At 52.9% G+C, this 17828-nt stretch overlaps 1 protein-coding gene across 3 annotated transcripts in view; it reads right to left on the bottom strand.

Moving 5' to 3' along the window:
* Positions 1 to 228: 228 nt before the first annotated feature.
* Positions 229 to 17828, bottom strand: part of CCDC88C (coiled-coil domain containing 88C) — a 116849-nt gene continuing 99249 nt past the window's right edge. For all 3 annotated transcript variants that reach the window (XM_019745153.2, XM_019745172.2, XM_019745162.2), the window contains 6 exons: positions 17472 to 17710; positions 12403 to 12591; positions 8434 to 8502; positions 6133 to 6201; positions 5122 to 5417; positions 229 to 1388 (listed from right to left, as the gene is read on the bottom strand). In XM_019745153.2, coding sequence (XP_019600712.2) covers positions 366 to 1388; positions 5122 to 5417; positions 6133 to 6201; positions 8434 to 8502; positions 12403 to 12591; positions 17472 to 17710 — 1885 coding nt within the window. In that variant the 3' untranslated portion in view covers positions 229 to 365. The remainder of the gene's footprint in view (positions 1389 to 5121; positions 5418 to 6132; positions 6202 to 8433; positions 8503 to 12402; positions 12592 to 17471; positions 17711 to 17828) is intronic.

Below are 17828 nucleotides of genomic sequence, written 5' to 3'. Positions count from 1 at the left end.
TTTAATGGAGGTCAACAAGTTGCAAACAAGTGTTCTAAAGGGACACGCTCAAATAGTGTGTACTTTGGGGCAAGTCAGTTTTCTCACTGCGTTATGAGCGTCCCCACGCCAAAGTGGATTTGTTCAAAAGATACCAGCTGTTGGAGGCTACGGAAGACAAGTGTTCCACACCTGGGAGTGGACTCCTCTTAGGGCTTGGCACAGTGTTTTCATTAACAAAACAAACAAAAGAAACGCAGGGGAACCCCTTTCCTTATTCTAAAACCCTCCCCTGGCACCACAGGCAGGTAGGACACAAGGCCATTGTCATCAGAAGGCGCGCCAGTAGTCTTAAGGTTCAGGAGTCACATGGTCCAGGACATGAGTCACACGCAGCCATACTCGTACCACACGGTCTGCTGGTCCCCACCTGGCTCTGGGGACGCCGGTGTGCTCTTTGAGTTGTTCCCGCGACTGAAGTCCTCAGGAGCCCGGCTGATGTGGGGAGCCAAGTCGGGAGACCTGCCTGGGCTCTTGGCAGGGAGCCCCTCACTGTGGCCCTGTCCTGGGACCCCGTCACCCTCTGAGAGGCTGAGCCCTGCCCGGACAGGGGTGACGGCGACCACCTCCCCTGAGTGCTGGGGGGTTTGCGGCTTAGTCCTGGCAGCTGGGGCTGCAGCAGGTGAAAAGTGCTGGAGCTGGGAGTTGCTGCCACAGCCACCGTCACTGCCACCTCCAGTGGCAAGGGCTGGGGCCGTGGCGGACTGCTGCAAGGGAGCCAGCCTCTCCTCCTTTGGGGGAGCCAGTGAGAAGCGCCGCAGGTCGAGCGGCCGGTTTCGGGGGCCCGGGCCCTGACAGGAGCCACCAGCCTTTCCCATAAGTGGGGTCCGCTCCCGGGCCAGGCTGTGGGAACTGGGGGCTGTGTGGCTTTGCAGGGTATGGCTGCCCGTCTCTCTGCTCCCGGAGGCCTCTGTACCCCCTGGCTTCTGAGGGGACTCCTGTTTGCAGACCTCTGGCCCAGTGGCCCGAAGAAGGTCGGCTGAGGCCAGGCTGTAGGCTCGGCTCAGGGAAGCACTCCGGCTGGCAGGTGTGTGGGCAGCCGGGGGCAGAGCGGCCGGCCGGGGTCTGCCCAGGGACAGGCTCTGGGGAGGCTGGACCTGCCGCAGTGGGGCACTGGGCGAGGCCTCAGCCTCACTAGGTCTGAAGCTTGGCTTCACATACTGCCCAGGCTTCAGCAGCTTCCCCTCAGAGGTGTTGACAGCCATCTTGATGGTGGGGGCCACAAAGCTGGTGGGCATCTTGGCCCCTTCTTTCCTGGCAGGTGGTCCCGGCTGGCCTCTGATGGCCGGGGGATCATTGGCCTTTCTGAAGTAGTCACTTAGCAGGTCATCCCGGCAACTGGGAGTGTCCTAGAGAGACGAGAGGAAGAGCTGAGGCAGGAGTGAGCCGGGGGGGGGGGGGTCCCTGGAGAGCCCACCCCCCACCCAGGAGGGCCCCTGCGCAGTCCACCTGGCCAGGACCGAAGGTTCCCGCTCCTGCTCCACCTCATCAGGCCTCACGTTGCCTATACCGCACACACGGCCCCTGGTCGTGACGGTCGGGGAGGCAATACACAGATCGGGGAGAGAATCCTGACATCACTCATGCAGCCCCCTAACTTTATAAGCAAGGAAACAGATCCAGAGAGGGGAATGGCTTCCCACAAAATCCTCCACTTTATGCAAAGGTTAGGGCTGGAAGCCTGACCACAACCAGCGCTTTCAATGGATGCCTCACTGTGCTGCCAAGCAGAGCAGAAGGCAAAAGGCTGCCTGGCTGGACTGCACTCTCTTTCCTTCTCAGGCCACCACACTCGGACGCGTCGCAAGGGCTTCATCTTTGGTCACGAGGAAGAGAAACAAGACCAGCTCCCAAAGCCAGAACCAATCGCGCTCGAGACCCTCACTGCCACCCAGATCTTTCTCTTGATCTGAGAAAAGGGAAGCGAGCGGGACAACAGGGGTGGGTGGGAACGAGTGAGGCCCACCCTGCCACACTGTTCCCTTCAAGCAGCTGACCCCAGCCAAGCAGCTGTGCCCAGGCCAGGCTCTGCCTGGCCAGGGAACCAGTGCCCTTTCCCACCACTCTGGGGGCTGACAGAGCCACCAGAGGACAAGGTCTGACCCTGTGCTGGAAACTGCAGCCTCCTGCCAGCACCTCACAGCCCAGAGGAGCCATGTGCAGGTGTCTCCTGAGGCGGATGGACACCATAAGGAGAGGAAAGGACATGAGTTCATGTGGCGATGACTCAGGGGTCACAAGCTGATGGAGTCTGACCCTGGCTCACTGTGACCTGTGTCAGGGAGTGTCCATCTGCAGGACAGACAACTCAGCAGCTCAGGAGCCACTGGCACCTGCCAACAACTCCTGGCCCATGAAGACATCTGGACACTTAAGTTGCTAGATGCAATCTGCTGTTTTACACGCGACTTAGAAGCTACAGCTCCTGGGAGTTGGTGCAGTAACATCTGTGGTCATTAGTAGCAATGGGTACCATTTATCAACTGCTTCCCACGTGCCAGGCACTGTGCTAGAAAACACTGGTATAATTACAAAAACAAAAACACCCCAAAACTCACTGAATTCTCAGAGCAACCTTACAAAAGGTTGTTTAAGGTTGTATTAAAACAACCTTTGACAGGTAAGGGAATTGAGGTCACAGAGGTCAGTCAAGCAGGTCTCACATCTAGAGAGTGGGAGTCAGGGATTCAAACCCACAGCTGTGACTGTGGAGATGTTTTCCACACCACCCCTGGCTCCCCTCTGCATGATTCAGTCTGACACCCATGTTCATGAGACCACAGGGACCCCACCTTGTTACACCACCGCCAGTATTGTCAGCACTCAGGAAGTGGTGGCATGGATGGGTGCGCCGCTGTGATTTCTCCAGGCATACTCAGGGGAGGGGGGGGTGCCAGCTTAGTGGGGGTGAGCACTTTGGGAAGATGAAGGAAGGTGGGGTGGCTCTTGGGGGCCCAGCATCAGCTCCCAAAACAAACTGCTGCCGCGAGATTATTTTGGTCTCGTTTAGGCAGAAAAGCGACAGGTAACAATATGGTGCATGAGAAATGGTCCTGCGGGAGACCCTGCTCACCCCGCCATTTGTCGTGCGAGGCAGCGTGCGGGGCCTCTGGTCCTGCTCCCCACAGGAGAACACAGGATATGGTGAGGCCAAAAAGGAACACCCACGGAGCCATGGATAGGGGAGTCGTACCACTATACTCTCGCTGGTGGCTGGAGCCACACGACCTGCAACCTGCCGTCCGCTTCTCTGCCTGCCAACCGACCAACTGACTCGACTCGACTCACCAGCTCAGCCACGGCAGTTATATCAGTGGCTAATTGGCTAACTGGTTACAGCTGATGGTCAATTAGCCACAGCTGATGGCCATCTACTACCTGAGCCAGCATCTTTCCACGTGAGGCCGAGAGCCTAGAAACTGCTCTCAGGGACTCTGTCCCCATAGTAACCCTGAGGACAGGTCTAAAGCTAAGTGGGGAAGGGCCCTGCCTCTTGTTAGGGACCCTTCCTTCGCCTTGAGGTCTGCAAAGGGAAAGGAGGCTCACTTTCGAGGCACAGAGTCAGAGAGGGCTGAGCAGGGCAGCCTTGTAAGTGCAGGCGCCCTGATTCGGGGACTGCTCTTGTGCATCCATCACATCTGTGCTTCTCGGCGTGTGATGCCTGGAGGGCAGCAAGAGCGTCATCTGAGAACTCAGTCAAGACACAAAGTCTCGGGGAGCCCCACCTCAGACCTCCTGAGTCAGAGACTCGGGGGTCCAGCCTGGACGCGGGGTGTCCAGGCCGAGGAGCCTGACGCACCCTGGAGTTTGAGAACGACCACATCAGACCATACGCTTCCTAAGGGCAGGGCCCCTGTGTTTCTCCAGCTCCCACCCGAGTGTTCTGCAGACAGAATCAGAAATGAAATGAGGGCAACGGCCATGTTTTGTATTTCCTTTCAGGTCCACCCAAGAGACAGGGCACCTAGCAAGTATGTGATAAAAACCTGCTCATCAACTGCTTTGCTCTGCGTTCTGAGCACAGGCAGGCATCACGCATGCTGCCTAACTCATGGTAGGTGCTCAATAAATACCTACAGAAAAGTATTTTGTATCCTCTGTGTCACTGGGCTTTATTAATGCAGTTACAGTTTCCTATGTGGCAGGAGAAAAGTTCAACTGTGTACACTGAAGGGAAATGAGACAGAACTCCTGAAGCATCAAAAATCCTTGCAAGGTCTCAACTGAGGACAGTGTGCTTCATCTGTTCAAGAGCCCAACCGCTCGTGTGACTGAATTCAGACACAGTGTGTAAAAGGTGTACATGCAGCTTCAGGAAAGGTAAACCAGACACTGGGAGGGCGACAGGGGAGGGTTTCCTGATACAGGTGGCATTCAGGGGGCCAGAGCTGCAGAACGGAGCTCAGCAAACCAGAGCCGTGGGCCACTCCAGCTCGCCACACATTTTTATATGGCCTGTGAGCTAAGAACAGTTTTCAAATTTTTAAATAACTGGGGGAAAAAAAGTTGTTTTTAAAGAACAGTCTTTTGTTACATGTGAAAACTCTATACAATTCAAATGTCCCTGTCCACAAGTAAAGTGTTCCTGGAGCCTAGCCATCACCGCTCATTGCTAAATGGTCTGCATCTGCTTCCTGCCAAAACGGCAGAGTTGAGTAGTTGCAATAGAGACTGTGTGGCCGAAAATATTTACTATCTCGCCCTTTACAGAAAAACTCCCCAACTTCTGCTGGAGAAGACTCAGGGGAAGTGGATGCTTAGAGCTCTGCCACGAAACCTCACCCTGCAAGTGGTACCGGCCACACCTCCTTCGGAAGCTCCAGGTGGTGGGCACATGCCATCCTTACCCTCCACGCAGGCAACAACTTTCTGCGCGTTCACTTCACAGATGGAGAGAACAGCCTCCGAGGGCTGGGCTGGCTGCCCGTACTCGGTGATTGGCCGGCGAGTGCTTTCGCTCCCCACCCGAGCCAGCTCTGCGCCCAGGCTGTGCCACCCCACCCCCCCATCTCCTTCTGTGACCTACAGTCCCAGTCCACCCGAGGACAGAGTGAGGGAAGAGACAGCCCCTGGGCCACTCACGGGGGTGGCGGCGCCCTGGTTGCTCTCCTCCAGAAACTCCTCCAGGGTGACCATCTCGCTGCTGGGGGAGGAGGAGCAGGGCCGCACCCCGCCATGGGGCTGGGCCGTGCCCCTCTTCTGGATGCCCTCCTGGGGGACAGGCCCATTCCTCTCCCGGGGTTGGGGGTACTCATGGCGGCCGAGGGCGGTGCGTCCTGGGGTGCTGGTATCCCGGGGCAGAGTCGCTGTGTCCCTGCTGGGGATCAGGTCTTCGCTGCTGAAGCTCTCAGACCTGCCGTGGAGCTGGTCGGACGAACCTGGGAGTCAGGGCAAGGCGACACAGGGACACACGTCAGTCCCCCCTCTGCCTCACCTGCCTCCAGGAGGCTTTGTGTTTCCTGCCTCTGGCTCAGTGGAAACACAGGGAGAGCCCTGCATGAAAATGCAGGGAGCACTTCGCCCAGGCGGGCATTTCAGATGTCCAGGACATTGTGGAATTCTTTACCAATCCCACTGTAAAGAATTCCACCGGCATTGAAAAACAAAATAGCTCGAGATAAAAGTGGAAAGCTTCTGCTAACGTCTCAATGAGTCGCTGGAAGGCACCACACTCGTTGACTCTCTTGGGACAACATACACATTCTTTTCAAATGAACAGGGAACATTTGTAGAGACAGACCACATTTCGCACCATAAAATAAACTTTAAAAACTTTGAAGGACTCAAAAGCCATCTCCTATGTCCTCTGACCACAAGGGAACAGAACTACTGGTGCCATCCCCATTCTGAAGATGAAGCAGCCCGGGGTCACAGGATGGAGATTGCCCAGGTGCCCAGAGCTAGTCGGTGGAGGGGAAGGGATTTGAACCTCCATCTATTAAAATTCCCACACCTGAGCTTGAAACTGCAAGATGTGGCCTCTGAATGTAAGTGCACATAATGCATTTAAGAATCTTGTTAATTATTATTTTTTTAATTATAAAAATAATATGAGCCCAGAGCCAAAGTGCACAGAAGGAAATGCCGACTTACCTTTCAGGTTAAGAGGTGAGCTGTCGCTGGACGCATTTCGACTGCTCTCTAAGCTACCTGGCCGGGACACTGAAAAGACAACATTTAAACTTAGTGGCCGATGACCAGGTATATCCCAGACTAGCCATCTAATCTGAAAAAAAATTATGTAACAAAGTAACTCTGTGACAAAGGTGAACGGCCTTAGGAAGAATGGACTTTCGGATTTTCTAGATTCTCCCAGGATAGGTCTAGCTACACCCACTGAGTGCTAGGCGTAGCACACAGTAGGCTGTCCAGAATGGTAACTTGTATTATCTATTTTTATGAGGTCTAGGGCTGTGGCTTAAAACAATTTTGTTAACAAAGGAAATCTCATGCAGAACTCCAGTATAAAAAGCAGACAAAAAAAGGCTGCTCTGGGTAAGCCAAGCATTGTGGGGGAGGGAGCCCACCCCTATTACTGCATGGAGCTTTCTGGAACACATGTGCAAACTGCTGCCTAGACTATGACAGTGTAACCTGGTGAGGGCGGGAGCCAGGAAACGGCCGTGTGTTCAGGGGTACGTGTGCACGAGGGAGCATGTGTCTGTGCACTGGGGGGTCCACGGGAGTGGGAGCTGGGGCCCTCCAGAGAAAAGAAAGTGCTCACTTTTCCTGGTCATTTGCTCTCTTTCAGTTCCTTTGCTTTATCTGTCTCAAATTTACAACTGCCCCAAAGGGGAAAACCAACCTTTATGGTGACAAGTGCCAGGGGGAACCAGCCCTCCTGGCAGCTGTGTGTGCCTGCTGAGCGCTGTTTGTGGCAGCCCTCGGATCAGAGGGTGAGGAGCGCCAGATGGCAGGAAGGGCAGCGCCACCCCTGCAAGGGCTGCTGTCCCTTTCAGGAATGCAGACCACCTCTCCACCAGCACAATCAGCATCACGGCCCTGGCCAGCCAGCCCTGTATCAGTGTTTCTCCTGCTGCAGGACAAAGGGCTTGGGGGACAGGAACTTTGCTTCAGTCACCCCTGCACACAGCTGGTGTTGAGCTGAACGGCAGCGAGAACCAGAGCTGTGCCAGGAGACGCTCTGCTTCCCTCCCCACCAAGCAAAGCTTGTTCTGGATTTACTGGGCCTCCAGGACACCCCGTTCCCAAGTGCTGGTGGTGTACTCTGCAAATAGCATGCATCTGGAAAAAACCTGTCAGCTAAAGGGGTTCAGGGGTGAGCCTAGAAATACTTGTTTTTCATGAATAGCATAGAAGCAGAATAAGTCCCCTCTTCGAGAAGGAAAAATTTGAAATAAAGAAATGCACGTCTCTCCAAAAAGGAAGTAAGTTTCACCAAAAGGCAATTGTAATACAAATCAACGGGCTCTGAAAACCGCCTTGGTTTATTCGAGGATTGTCTGCAAATCCCTTTGCCTTCCTCCTTTTTCATGGTAAGAGAAGCTGGAGGAATCAAAACACTTAAGACGAAAATCCTTTTCGTCAGCTGATTAAGCAAGAAATCTGGCTACGTGGTGAGATTTACCAAGAACAGCAACAGATCCTTCCTCCCCGTGATCCTCCACTCAGCAGAAAGGTACAAGGGCTCCGTGAGGCCAACTGTTCACCATAGAGCCGGTCTTTACTCATGTAAACTGTAAATGTCTGCATTTGTGTGAACGAATGTCAGCATCACAAAACCTTTTTCTAGACAACGGATGGGGTAAGAGATTTACCTACACCACTTCAGAAGGAAGCTGAATTCAATACAAACTCTCTGAGGTGTTTTTTTTTTCTTTAAAGAATTAGCTTCCCACCTTCCTAGAATTTAGTTTCTCAGAAATTATAGAAACTCAAAGCAGCTTTTAATTTTTGAAAGGTCAGGTTTAATTCACCGTTTCCCTTCTGCAGAAATTTATAATATGCGTAAATCAGATGGCAAGTGCTTCTAATAATTTCTAAGATGAAATACAACTTGGAGCTCCTCTGGGCAACCAAAATCCAGGTGAGGACAGTAAGAGAGCTACCTGCAATCCATACTCCCTGTGTGGCTCACCAGAACTTCCTTTAAAGGAGAGTCAGAGCCTTCAGAAGCAGGACGCTTGGTAGGTAGTGACTTCCCCATTACTGGAGGTATGTAAGCAGAAGCTGCATGCTCAGGCCTTTGGGGAGGCAAGGAAGGAGTTGTGAGGAACTGTGAACCCCCTCCATTCCCACTTCAACATAACAAATCCACTTTTGTCTATTTTTGTGTGTTGGACTTCCACACAGGACTTAGCTAGAAGGAAAAGCACTGTTTATGAAAACAAGTGTGAGAACCAGGCTGATGGGCACAAAGAACTGACCACTCACCATACTGCCTGTGGTTGGTGAACTCGAGCTCCAGGGACGGCTCACAGAGGCTGTCATCTGAATTATAGCCTACGGTGAAAATAAGGCTGGTGAGTCACGGCTCCTGGAACATGCATGGGGAAACCCAAACCCTTTGCCAGACGGCCACCTCTGACTCTTTCCCGGCACCTGAGTTGTGGCAGTGTCCAGCTCTTGAGGGTGAGGGAGGGGCGTGTGGTCTGTACCCTTAGGACCTGCCTGTACCAATCCTCCCATGTCTCCTGCTGGGACAGCCTCACACTCCCGACTCCTATTCGAGTTAACTTTAAATCATACTTCCTTCCACCTATGCAATGATTGGGACTCCAGACGAAAGCAGTGTTCTGGCCTAAGGATAATGCAGACAAAGGAGCCGAACACTTAGTCCCCTAGGAGCCCTTTCCAACCTCGAAGGCCAGCTGCACCAAGAGCAGAGGGCTATGAAAGCAATTCTCTTGCAGGGGGCTCATTATCCTCAGGTGGCTGGAGGAGGGAAAAGGAAGGAGCCCACCACCTGCAGGAGGACGCTGGTTCTCTGGAGACTAAACCCTGCACCAGCAGCTGCTTGCTAACCAGAAACAGTCCTGGGGTCCATGGGTCACCAGTCAACTGCCCTTCTGTGGGGACAGAGCCAGGAGTGCCGTTTCCAGGCTCTCCACCTCACGTAGAAAGGTGCTGGCTCAGGTAGTAAATGGCCATCTACTGTGACTGGATGGCCATCAGCTGTGGCTGGTTGGCCGTCAGCTGTGACCAGTGAGCCATTGGCCACTAATATAACTGCTGTGGCTACGCTAGAAAGAAAATGGTGGCTGAGCGAGCAGGAGTGGATTGCAGAGGCGGATGCCGCCAGAGAGAATATAGTGATATGACTCCCCTACTTATGGCTCCGTGGGTGTTCCTTTTTGGCCTCACCATATCCTGCATTGTTATGTGGGGAGCGTGAGTTGAGACCCCGCAGGCCGCCCTGCATGACAAATGGCGCAGCGAGCAGGGTCTCCTGCACGACACATGGCGTAGTCGGCAGGATATGGTGCCAGCCAAAGCTCTCTGAAGGGTGATGGAGCAGTTCGTGTGTATGAACACTCAGTCTCTGGAAGACCAGAAGGAGCAGCTGCCGGAGAGCTGGACCCTCGTGGAGGGGTGGGAGGATGTAGATGGTTCCCCAACCAGCAAAGGCTGGAGAAAGCAAAGGACATTGCGGCCCTGTGGGCTGAGAAGTGCTTGCAGCCCGGATGCGGGACTTGTAGTCCCAGGAGGAAACGCTTGCTGAGTCCTCCATGGGAAATGAGGGTGAGGTCCAGGTCGTCCCTTACCCCCAGGACAGCCCTGGCGAATGACTATGGACTGTGGGGAATTGCCTTCCATCCCTGATTTGATGGACCCCTTGACTGTTTGCTTGGGAACGTACCACCATGTAGTGGAACTGGCGGATGTTTGCTTTTGTGTCTTGACCGGCCACCATTGAGAATATGTAAGCACCTTGACTATGAGTCGCTGTTGTTCCAGCACAGTACCCTGAGAGGCCCAGAGAGAGTGGCAGTGCCCTGAGAGGCCCTGGCCGTGTCCAGGAAGTCTGGCTGTGTCCAGAGAGAGTGGCGGTGCCCTGAGAGGCCCTGGCTGTGCCCAGGAAGTCAGGCTGTTCCCAGAGAGAGTGTCAGTGCCCTGAGAACCCTGGCTGTGCCCGGGGAAACTAGTGGTACCCTAAGAAGCCCAGGAAGTCTGGCTGTGCCCGGAAGTACTGGTGGTGCCCTGAGAAACCCTGGCTGTACCCGGGGAAACTAGTGGTACCCTAAGAAGCCCAGGAAGTTTGGCTGTGCCCAGAAGTACTGGTGGTGGCCTGAGAAACCCTGGCTGTGTCCGGGAAGACTGGCTGAGTCCAGGATATTGCATTCACCTCCAGGCTCCTCGCTGGGGCCCCTCGTGAAAGACGCTTGTCGCGTAGATTGTGAGGCGAGAGCCTGTAGGGGTGGAGTGTGGGGACAGATTCCCAGAAAGCAGTTTCCAGGCTCTCGGCCTCACATAGACAGGTGCTGGCTCAGGTAGTAAATGGTCATCAACTGTGATTGAATGGCCATCAGCTGTGGCTGGTTGGCCGTCAGCTGTGACCAGTGAGCCACTGGCCACTAATATAACTACTGTGGCTACGCTAGCAAGAAAATGGGGGCTGAGCTACCAAGAGCGGATTGCAGAGAGGCGGATGCCGCAGCGAGAATATAGTGATATGACTCCCCTACTTATGGCTCCGGGGGTGTTCCTTTTTGGCCTCACCATATCCTGCATTCTTGTGTGGGGAGCGGGAGTTGAGACCCCGCAGGCCGCCCTGCGTGACAAATGGCGCAGCGAGCAGGGTCTCCTGCACGACACATGGCGTGGTCGGCAGGATATGGTGCCAGCCAAAGCTCTCTGAAGGGTGATGGAGCAGTTCGTGTGTATGAACACTCAGTCTCTGGAAGACCAGAAGGAGCAGCTGCGGAGAGCTGGACCCTCGTGGAGGGGTGGGAGGATGTAGATGGTTCCCCAACCAGCAAAGGCTGGAGAAAGCAAAGGACATTGCGGCCCTGTGGGCTGAGAAGTGCTTGCAGCCGGATGCGGACTTGTAGTCCCAGGAGGAAACGCTTGCTGAGTCCTCCATGGGAAATGAGGGTGAGGTCCAGGTCGTCCCTTACCCCCAGGACAGCCCTGGCGAATGACTATGGACTGTGGGGAATTGCCTTCCATCCCTGATTTGATGGACCCCTTGACTGTTTGCTTGGGAACGTACCACCATGTAGTGGAACTGGCGGATGTTTGCTTTTGTGTCTTGACCGGCCACCATTGAGAATATGTAAGCACCTTGACTATGAGTCGCTGTTGTTCCAGCACAGTACCCTGAGAGGCCCAGAGAGAGTGGCAGTGCCCTGAGAGGCCCTGGCCGTGTCCAGGAAGTCTGGCTGTGTCCAGAGAGAGTGGCGGTGCCCTGAGAGGCCCTGGCTGTGCCCAGGAAGTCGGGCTGTTCCCAGAGAGAGTGTCAGTGCCCTGAGAACCCTGGCTGTGCCCGGGGAAACTAGTGGTACCCTAAGAAGCCCAGGAAGTCTGGCTGTGCCCGGAAGTACTGGTGGTGCCCTGAGAAACCCTGGCTGTACCCGGGGAAACTAGTGGTACCCTAAGAAGCCCAGGAAGTTTGGCTGTGCCCAGAAGTACTGGTGGTGGCCTGAGAAACCCTGGCTGTGTCCGGGAAGACTGGCTGAGTCCAGGATATTGCATTCACCTCCAGGCTCCTCGCACAGGGCCCCTCGTGAAAGACGCTTGTCGCGTAGATTGTGAGGCGAGAGCCTGTAGGGGTGGAGTGTGGGGACAGATTCCCAGAAAGCAGTTTCCAGGCTCTCGGCCTCACATAGACAGGTGCTGGCTCAGGTAGTAAATGGTCATCAACTGTGATTGAATGGCCATCAGCTGTGGCTGGTTGGCCGTCAGCTGTGACCAGTGAGCCACTGGCCACTAATATAACTACTGTGGCTACGCTAGCAAGAAAATGGGGGCTGAGCTACCAAGAGCGGATTGCAGAGAGGCGGATGCCGCCAGCGAGAATATAGTGATATGACTCCCCTACTTATGGCTCCATGGGTGTTCCTTTTTGGCCTCACCATATCCTGCGTTCTTATGTGGGGAGCGGGAGTTGAGACCCCGCAGGCCGCCCTGCGTGACAAGGGGGTTCTGGGGCATTCCCATTAGTGGCTTAGGATTGGGGCTCTGGATGGTGAACTCATCTGCCTCAAGTCACACAGCTGTAGGCAGAGCTGAGGTCTGAGCCTGTGTGTGTGTGATACCAAAGCCTGTGCACAGCGTAACCGCTCTGCTCACCACCTCTCAGTATGAGAGACCACCCTCCTGCCTCTGAGCCCATGGTCTTCAGAAGGGACCTGGTGCCCCAGATACTGAAACCTCTTGGTTCTGGAGGGACCCGTGACTCACCTTTGGTGCGGCCTGGGTGCCGGGAGATGGGGGTGGAGCTGGAAGGGGCTGTAGTGACGGCTGAGGATGAACAGGTCCGGGAGCCCAGCTCTGAGGGCCAGGGCTTCACGGCAGGGTCAGCGGAGGCATCCGTGTGGTCAAGGCTGCCTCCATGCGGGGACCCTCGCCTTGGTTTTAGGTCCCCAGGGCCTGGGGCAGAGAAGGACACTGAGAGATGGGGCTGCAAAATCCTGTGCCAAGGCCAGGCTACCACACTGAGGCCAGAAGCAAGAGCAGCAGGGCACACGGACCGCAGGAACAAAGCTGGGCTGCACACCTCACGGGCTCTGTCTCCACGGGAGGGCCTGGCTGCAGGCCCTGGGCCGCCGGCCCTGCCTCTAACGATGGGCCATAATGCGAGCCCTGCACAGCTGGGAGAAAATAAAGGAAGGACTCAAGAGCCTAAACAAAATGTTGGTAGAAGTCCGACATACTACCTATAGGGCACACCTGCTGTGCAATAGCGTGTACCTCAAATCTCTGATTTAAAAAGACCCTGACAGGTGCCTATTCAGGATCATTCCAGACTTGCAGTCCAGGCCCTCAAGCTCCAGCAAGTGCATCCCACCAAGGCGCTTCGCTTCTGATTTGAGGAAGATTTACTGCCACCCTGACAACGTGTTTAAGAAGCCTGCATCTCTGCATGGTGAGACTGTCTGCAAGGATGATTTTTACCTGGTATCTTGTGCTTTTCTGCAATCTCTGAATTTTCTACTATGAACATACACTTTTGTCAAAGTTAAATAAAATCCTATATAAAAACGCTGGGAAAAAAAAGAAACAAACAAACAAAAAACCCTCCAAGTACCTAGCAGTAGGAAGGGGGAGAGGAAGGGCTCTCCAAATACAAGTTAACTATTGATGCAGTTGGGGTTCCTCGTAGCATTAGGACAATGTCGTTTTGCACAATGTCCCACTCTGGGCACCCCAAGGGCCCTGGACCCAGGGCCCCGCCCACTGTCGAGATTCCAACCCCTCAGTCAGATTCTGGACCGGCTGCGAAGTGTTAGGCACCCAACTTTTATAACTCGGAATCAAGGGAAATTTTGGATTTTGAAAAATAACCTTGATGAGAAGCAAGATTCAAGTCTGGTGGAATGAATCAGGACAGGCATCCACTAGGTGAAGTTAAAATGAGGAGCAGAGGGGAGGCGGAGAGGGGCAAGCAGCAGCAATGACAGAAAAATGGCACGATTCCAACAGCATGCTGGGAAGCGAGGCCAGACAGCCAGGCCCGTGGCCGCCCAAGGATCCCAAAGCAGGTACCCGGGACAACATCGGCGCCACATCAGCCGACTCCACCTTTTAATAGTTACGTATTCATTTTTGTGGTGACCTTGTTTTTACGGTGATACTTGTTTTCCATTTACGGTACTGATAAAATAAATTTAAGTGGAAAGGGTGAGTCAATTCAAGGGAAAACATTTCAGTAAGCACACAGGTGATGTAAAGATATGGCAAAAATCATGCAGGTGGTACAAGGATGGCTGAAGACAGAAAAGACGGCAGTAGCTAAAGGCCTCTCTCTCCTGGACCAGCATCCCGTGCTGTGGGCGTGATTTACGTGCTGATGTCCTGTCCCCTGCTGTTTTAACATCAGCATCCAAGATGTCCGAGGACAACAGCACAGTCAGAAAACTTCACTCTGGGCTGAAGTCTGGCTCTGGGCTGAAGTCTGGCTCGGCAACATCCATCCAATTACTCAAAGTGCTTGAATGGAGCGATAAATCCTTCAGAATACAGAACACACCTAAAAGGGGCCCTATCCGCAAAAGCCAACCATTCAGTGCTCTGACAGCAACATGGAGAAAAGGGCAGCCGTTTTCAATTTAGCTGCTTAGAAATAAGTCTTAAAAAAATAAACAACTCACTTGACAGAGGCCGTTTTAGGAAGCATAGCGACAACTGACCAGTTCTGCTTTACACACGCGCTTTGACAGAAGCCTGCGGGTGCGAGAGCGGGGGCAGTACGCAGCCACTGGACTTACTTAGCACGGACATCCTGGCCCAAGGACCTGCATGGGGGTCCCGAGGCGCCCCTAAAACTGCGCTGTGCTGGCGTGCGCTCCTGGGCGTGTGAGCACTCATCTTCTCTTTTGAAATCAGAATCCACGCTGGCTACGTTAAGCTTGGCTTGGAATTGGGGTTGGGAGGAAGGGTCCACTATGAGTCATCTGGCCTTTAGGTACTGTTTTTTTGTTTTGTTTGAATTTCAGAAATGAAGGCGGGTAGGTGATGAAGACACTGATAAAGGAAAAGGATTAGAAATCTCCAATTTCTGAGAAAGGGAGAGGCTCGTTAGGAGAGGAGGGCATGTCAGAGGAAGACCAGAACCGCAGGCGTTTAGAGAGAGCCGGGTGGGCCGCTGTTGGAGACTTCTCTTTGTCTTTACTTTTGCTTCTCAAAAAGGGGCTCTTTTTGCGTGAAGTTGCTAAATTGTTATCCCCCGGATAACCCGACAGAGGAAGGAAGAAAAAAAAAAACACAGTAAATAAATGAAATGAATAACAGTAACAAATGACTCTACATGAGCTAAATGTACTTAGGAAATCAGAATCCTGTCCAGCCCAGGAAACAATACCCACGACGTGACAGAATCAGGACTCGGTGAATCATTTATGCTCTGACTCAATTTAATTTAGTGGCATCTAGTGCCAGCACTTTACTTACCTAGCACGTGAGCCGAATTATATATTGCTCGAAGAGCCAATGGCTTAGACTATTTTCCAATTTCAGTGTGTTAAATTATTAAGTAAGAATGTTTATTAATTTAGGACCCGGCTTTTCTTACTCATCCATTTTAATGACAGGCTCCCTGACAATGCAGCTCACACACTACTCTTATTCCTGTTTAAAGACCTTGGAAACACTTAATGATATATTTCTGGCCTGTTGTAATGACACAATCTACCGGAACTACTCACTAATAATCCTTATACATCTAAAATTACACCTTTTGGCAGGATGAGTTTAAAAATAATGAAAATATCTCTTTTGGATACCAAAAACCCCTCAACATCAAGAAGAATGATTCCCTTTAAATCTCTTACGCATCTTCTATTCCAAACCTACACTTCATGACTTCATGACCTTGAAATTATAGAGTCTTAGCAGAGCAGACAACTGGTCTAACTTTCTGAACATGTCACATGTTAACATAACTGATTTACCCAATTTGATTGAGGATTAAAATTGACGCCAGAACCTGCTTTATTTCTTCCTCCACAGCACCACCTGGTGGCCGAAGCGCACACTGCAGGATAAGGGACCGATTTGATTCATGCCGGCGCCCCAGACTTGCTCAGCATCTTGGGGACCAAAACTGCTTCAACTGCAGCCAGTACTCCTAGAGGTTAGGAGCTCGGGCTCCGTAGTCTGTCAGACCCACGTTCAGCTCCCAGCTCTGCCACTTATTCCACGGGCAAGTGTTGCACCTTGCCAGGCCTCCCTGCCTCAGCTCTGGAAAGGGGCTAGTGAGCGTGCTGACCTCACAGGGCAGCCAGGACGAAATGAGGCGGAGAAGGTGGGGAAACTAGCTCAGAGGGTGCTGGGCCCACAGAACATGCCCAGTACCTGGCTGCTGTTATTAATAATCATCACTGCTCTGCTCATTCACGGATCAGCGCGAGTCTGGACCAGTCAAGCATTTCTTTCCTCTGAAAGTTTTCCCAACTCTACTAGGCTGATTACACTTAAGTCACCTTAAACAGTAACGCAAGTTGAGGTAATAAACGTCCAAAAAAAATGGAAATATCCAGTTTGAAAACCTGAGGCAACAGAACCCCTCTAAACAAAACAAATGTCACACTTCATTATCACTTACCTGCATATGAGCCTTTAACCCAATTTATCTCCTGGAAAGACCAGGAAGGAACGCAGTAGCCCCCAAACAATGTGCACGTGTGCACACATTTCATTTTTGCATTTCAAGTGACACAACAAGACGTGAAGTGGTGGATGTCACCCCCAAAAGGCTTGTGTACATGTCACACTCAGAAGGTGGCTTGTCACTGGCCCTCAGTGCTGTCATGTCAGCTCCTGGGCATGCACAAGTCTCAGGCACGGGCCTGATCTTCAGAAAGTCTTAGTGTTAAATTTAACTTCATAAAAGGTTAAATTTCTCAGGGTGTAGGTCTGGCAGGTTGATGGATAAATAATCCATAAAATGGTCTTTAAAAGTAAATTTGAAAACATTTAAGGCAGCTGTGGTGTTTAATTGGTCCTAAGATGCACATTTCCACCCCCACCCCCAACCTTAAGATGTCTGAGCTCAGGGTGCGACAGCGGGGGCATGATGTCCTGTCCCCTGATCAACCTGCATCTCACAGTCACTACTGTGACGGTGGCAACTCTCACAAAACTGTCACTGTCACAACCAATTTGTTTGCTCATATTTTCCTTTTATCTGTGTGCACAACAATTGTGCCACTTGGAATTGACAGCCTCGGAGAGTCAATGGAATACAGCACATATCACTAGAAATCCATTTCAGAACCTCTGGCAAACTCCGAAGGACAGCCCCCAGAGACAGGGTGCACCTGTGGTGGAAGGACTCAAGGCCAGATCAGGCTGGAGAAGAACAGCTGCCCTGGTTTTCAAAGTGATAAAAAGCTCAGAGCCACACGAGACCTCGCTGAAGATCTTGCATATAGACATGACGTGTTAAATGCACTGAGACCTCCAGCGGAAACGGCGTGCTCTGGACCTGTGACACACGGGGGAAACCCAAGCCGTATGGGCGCTCGTCTCTGTGGTGCTCATGTAGATACCAGCTCTGGGTACTCGAGTCCCTAAGTCTACACGGTAAGTGAAGCTTCTCAGTTGTTACGGGACAAAACCACCACAGCACTGACCAGGCCTCCTATTTCCTACTTGGCTGTTAACACACCTAAGAAGGCAGGTGTGTGTCCACGGCCACCCCTCCGCGTCCTTCACACCTGTGTGCACACCCCCACGCCGTCTCCTCCCCGTCCACGGCAGTCCTTAGACCCCCTTCACGTCCTGCCTGCAGCCAGGTCAGCCCCTCCTACCTTTCCCCGTGGGCCCGTTGTGGGCGTCTCGCTCTTCTACACAGTTTGAGGCCGATGGGGTGGTCTCGGGGGACTCTGGCTGGGACCTGAGAAGCTGAGCAGCAGAGGGCGAGGCCGGGTCTGGGGACTCCAGCTGCCAGGGAGGGCTGTCTGTGGTTGACTTCAGTCGTTCTCTGGAACCCTCTTTCTTTGGCTTGATGAGTTTGACTAAGGCTTTGGCTCCAATCCAGTGGTTTTTCCTAGTTGGAAGTAGATTTTTAGGATACAATCAATCCTCCCTGACCTTCTAGCAGGTCACTGGGCACCCAAACGTGAGGTGGGATTCCCAACACCAGCCTGGGACGTGACCACTGATGT

Source organism: Rhinolophus sinicus, linkage group LG03 (assembly GCF_036562045.2).
Source record: "Rhinolophus sinicus isolate RSC01 linkage group LG03, ASM3656204v1, whole genome shotgun sequence".
In the NCBI taxonomy this organism is placed as follows: Eukaryota; Metazoa; Chordata; class Mammalia; order Chiroptera; family Rhinolophidae; genus Rhinolophus; species Rhinolophus sinicus.
This window is presented reverse-complemented; position numbering and strand designations above follow the sequence as displayed.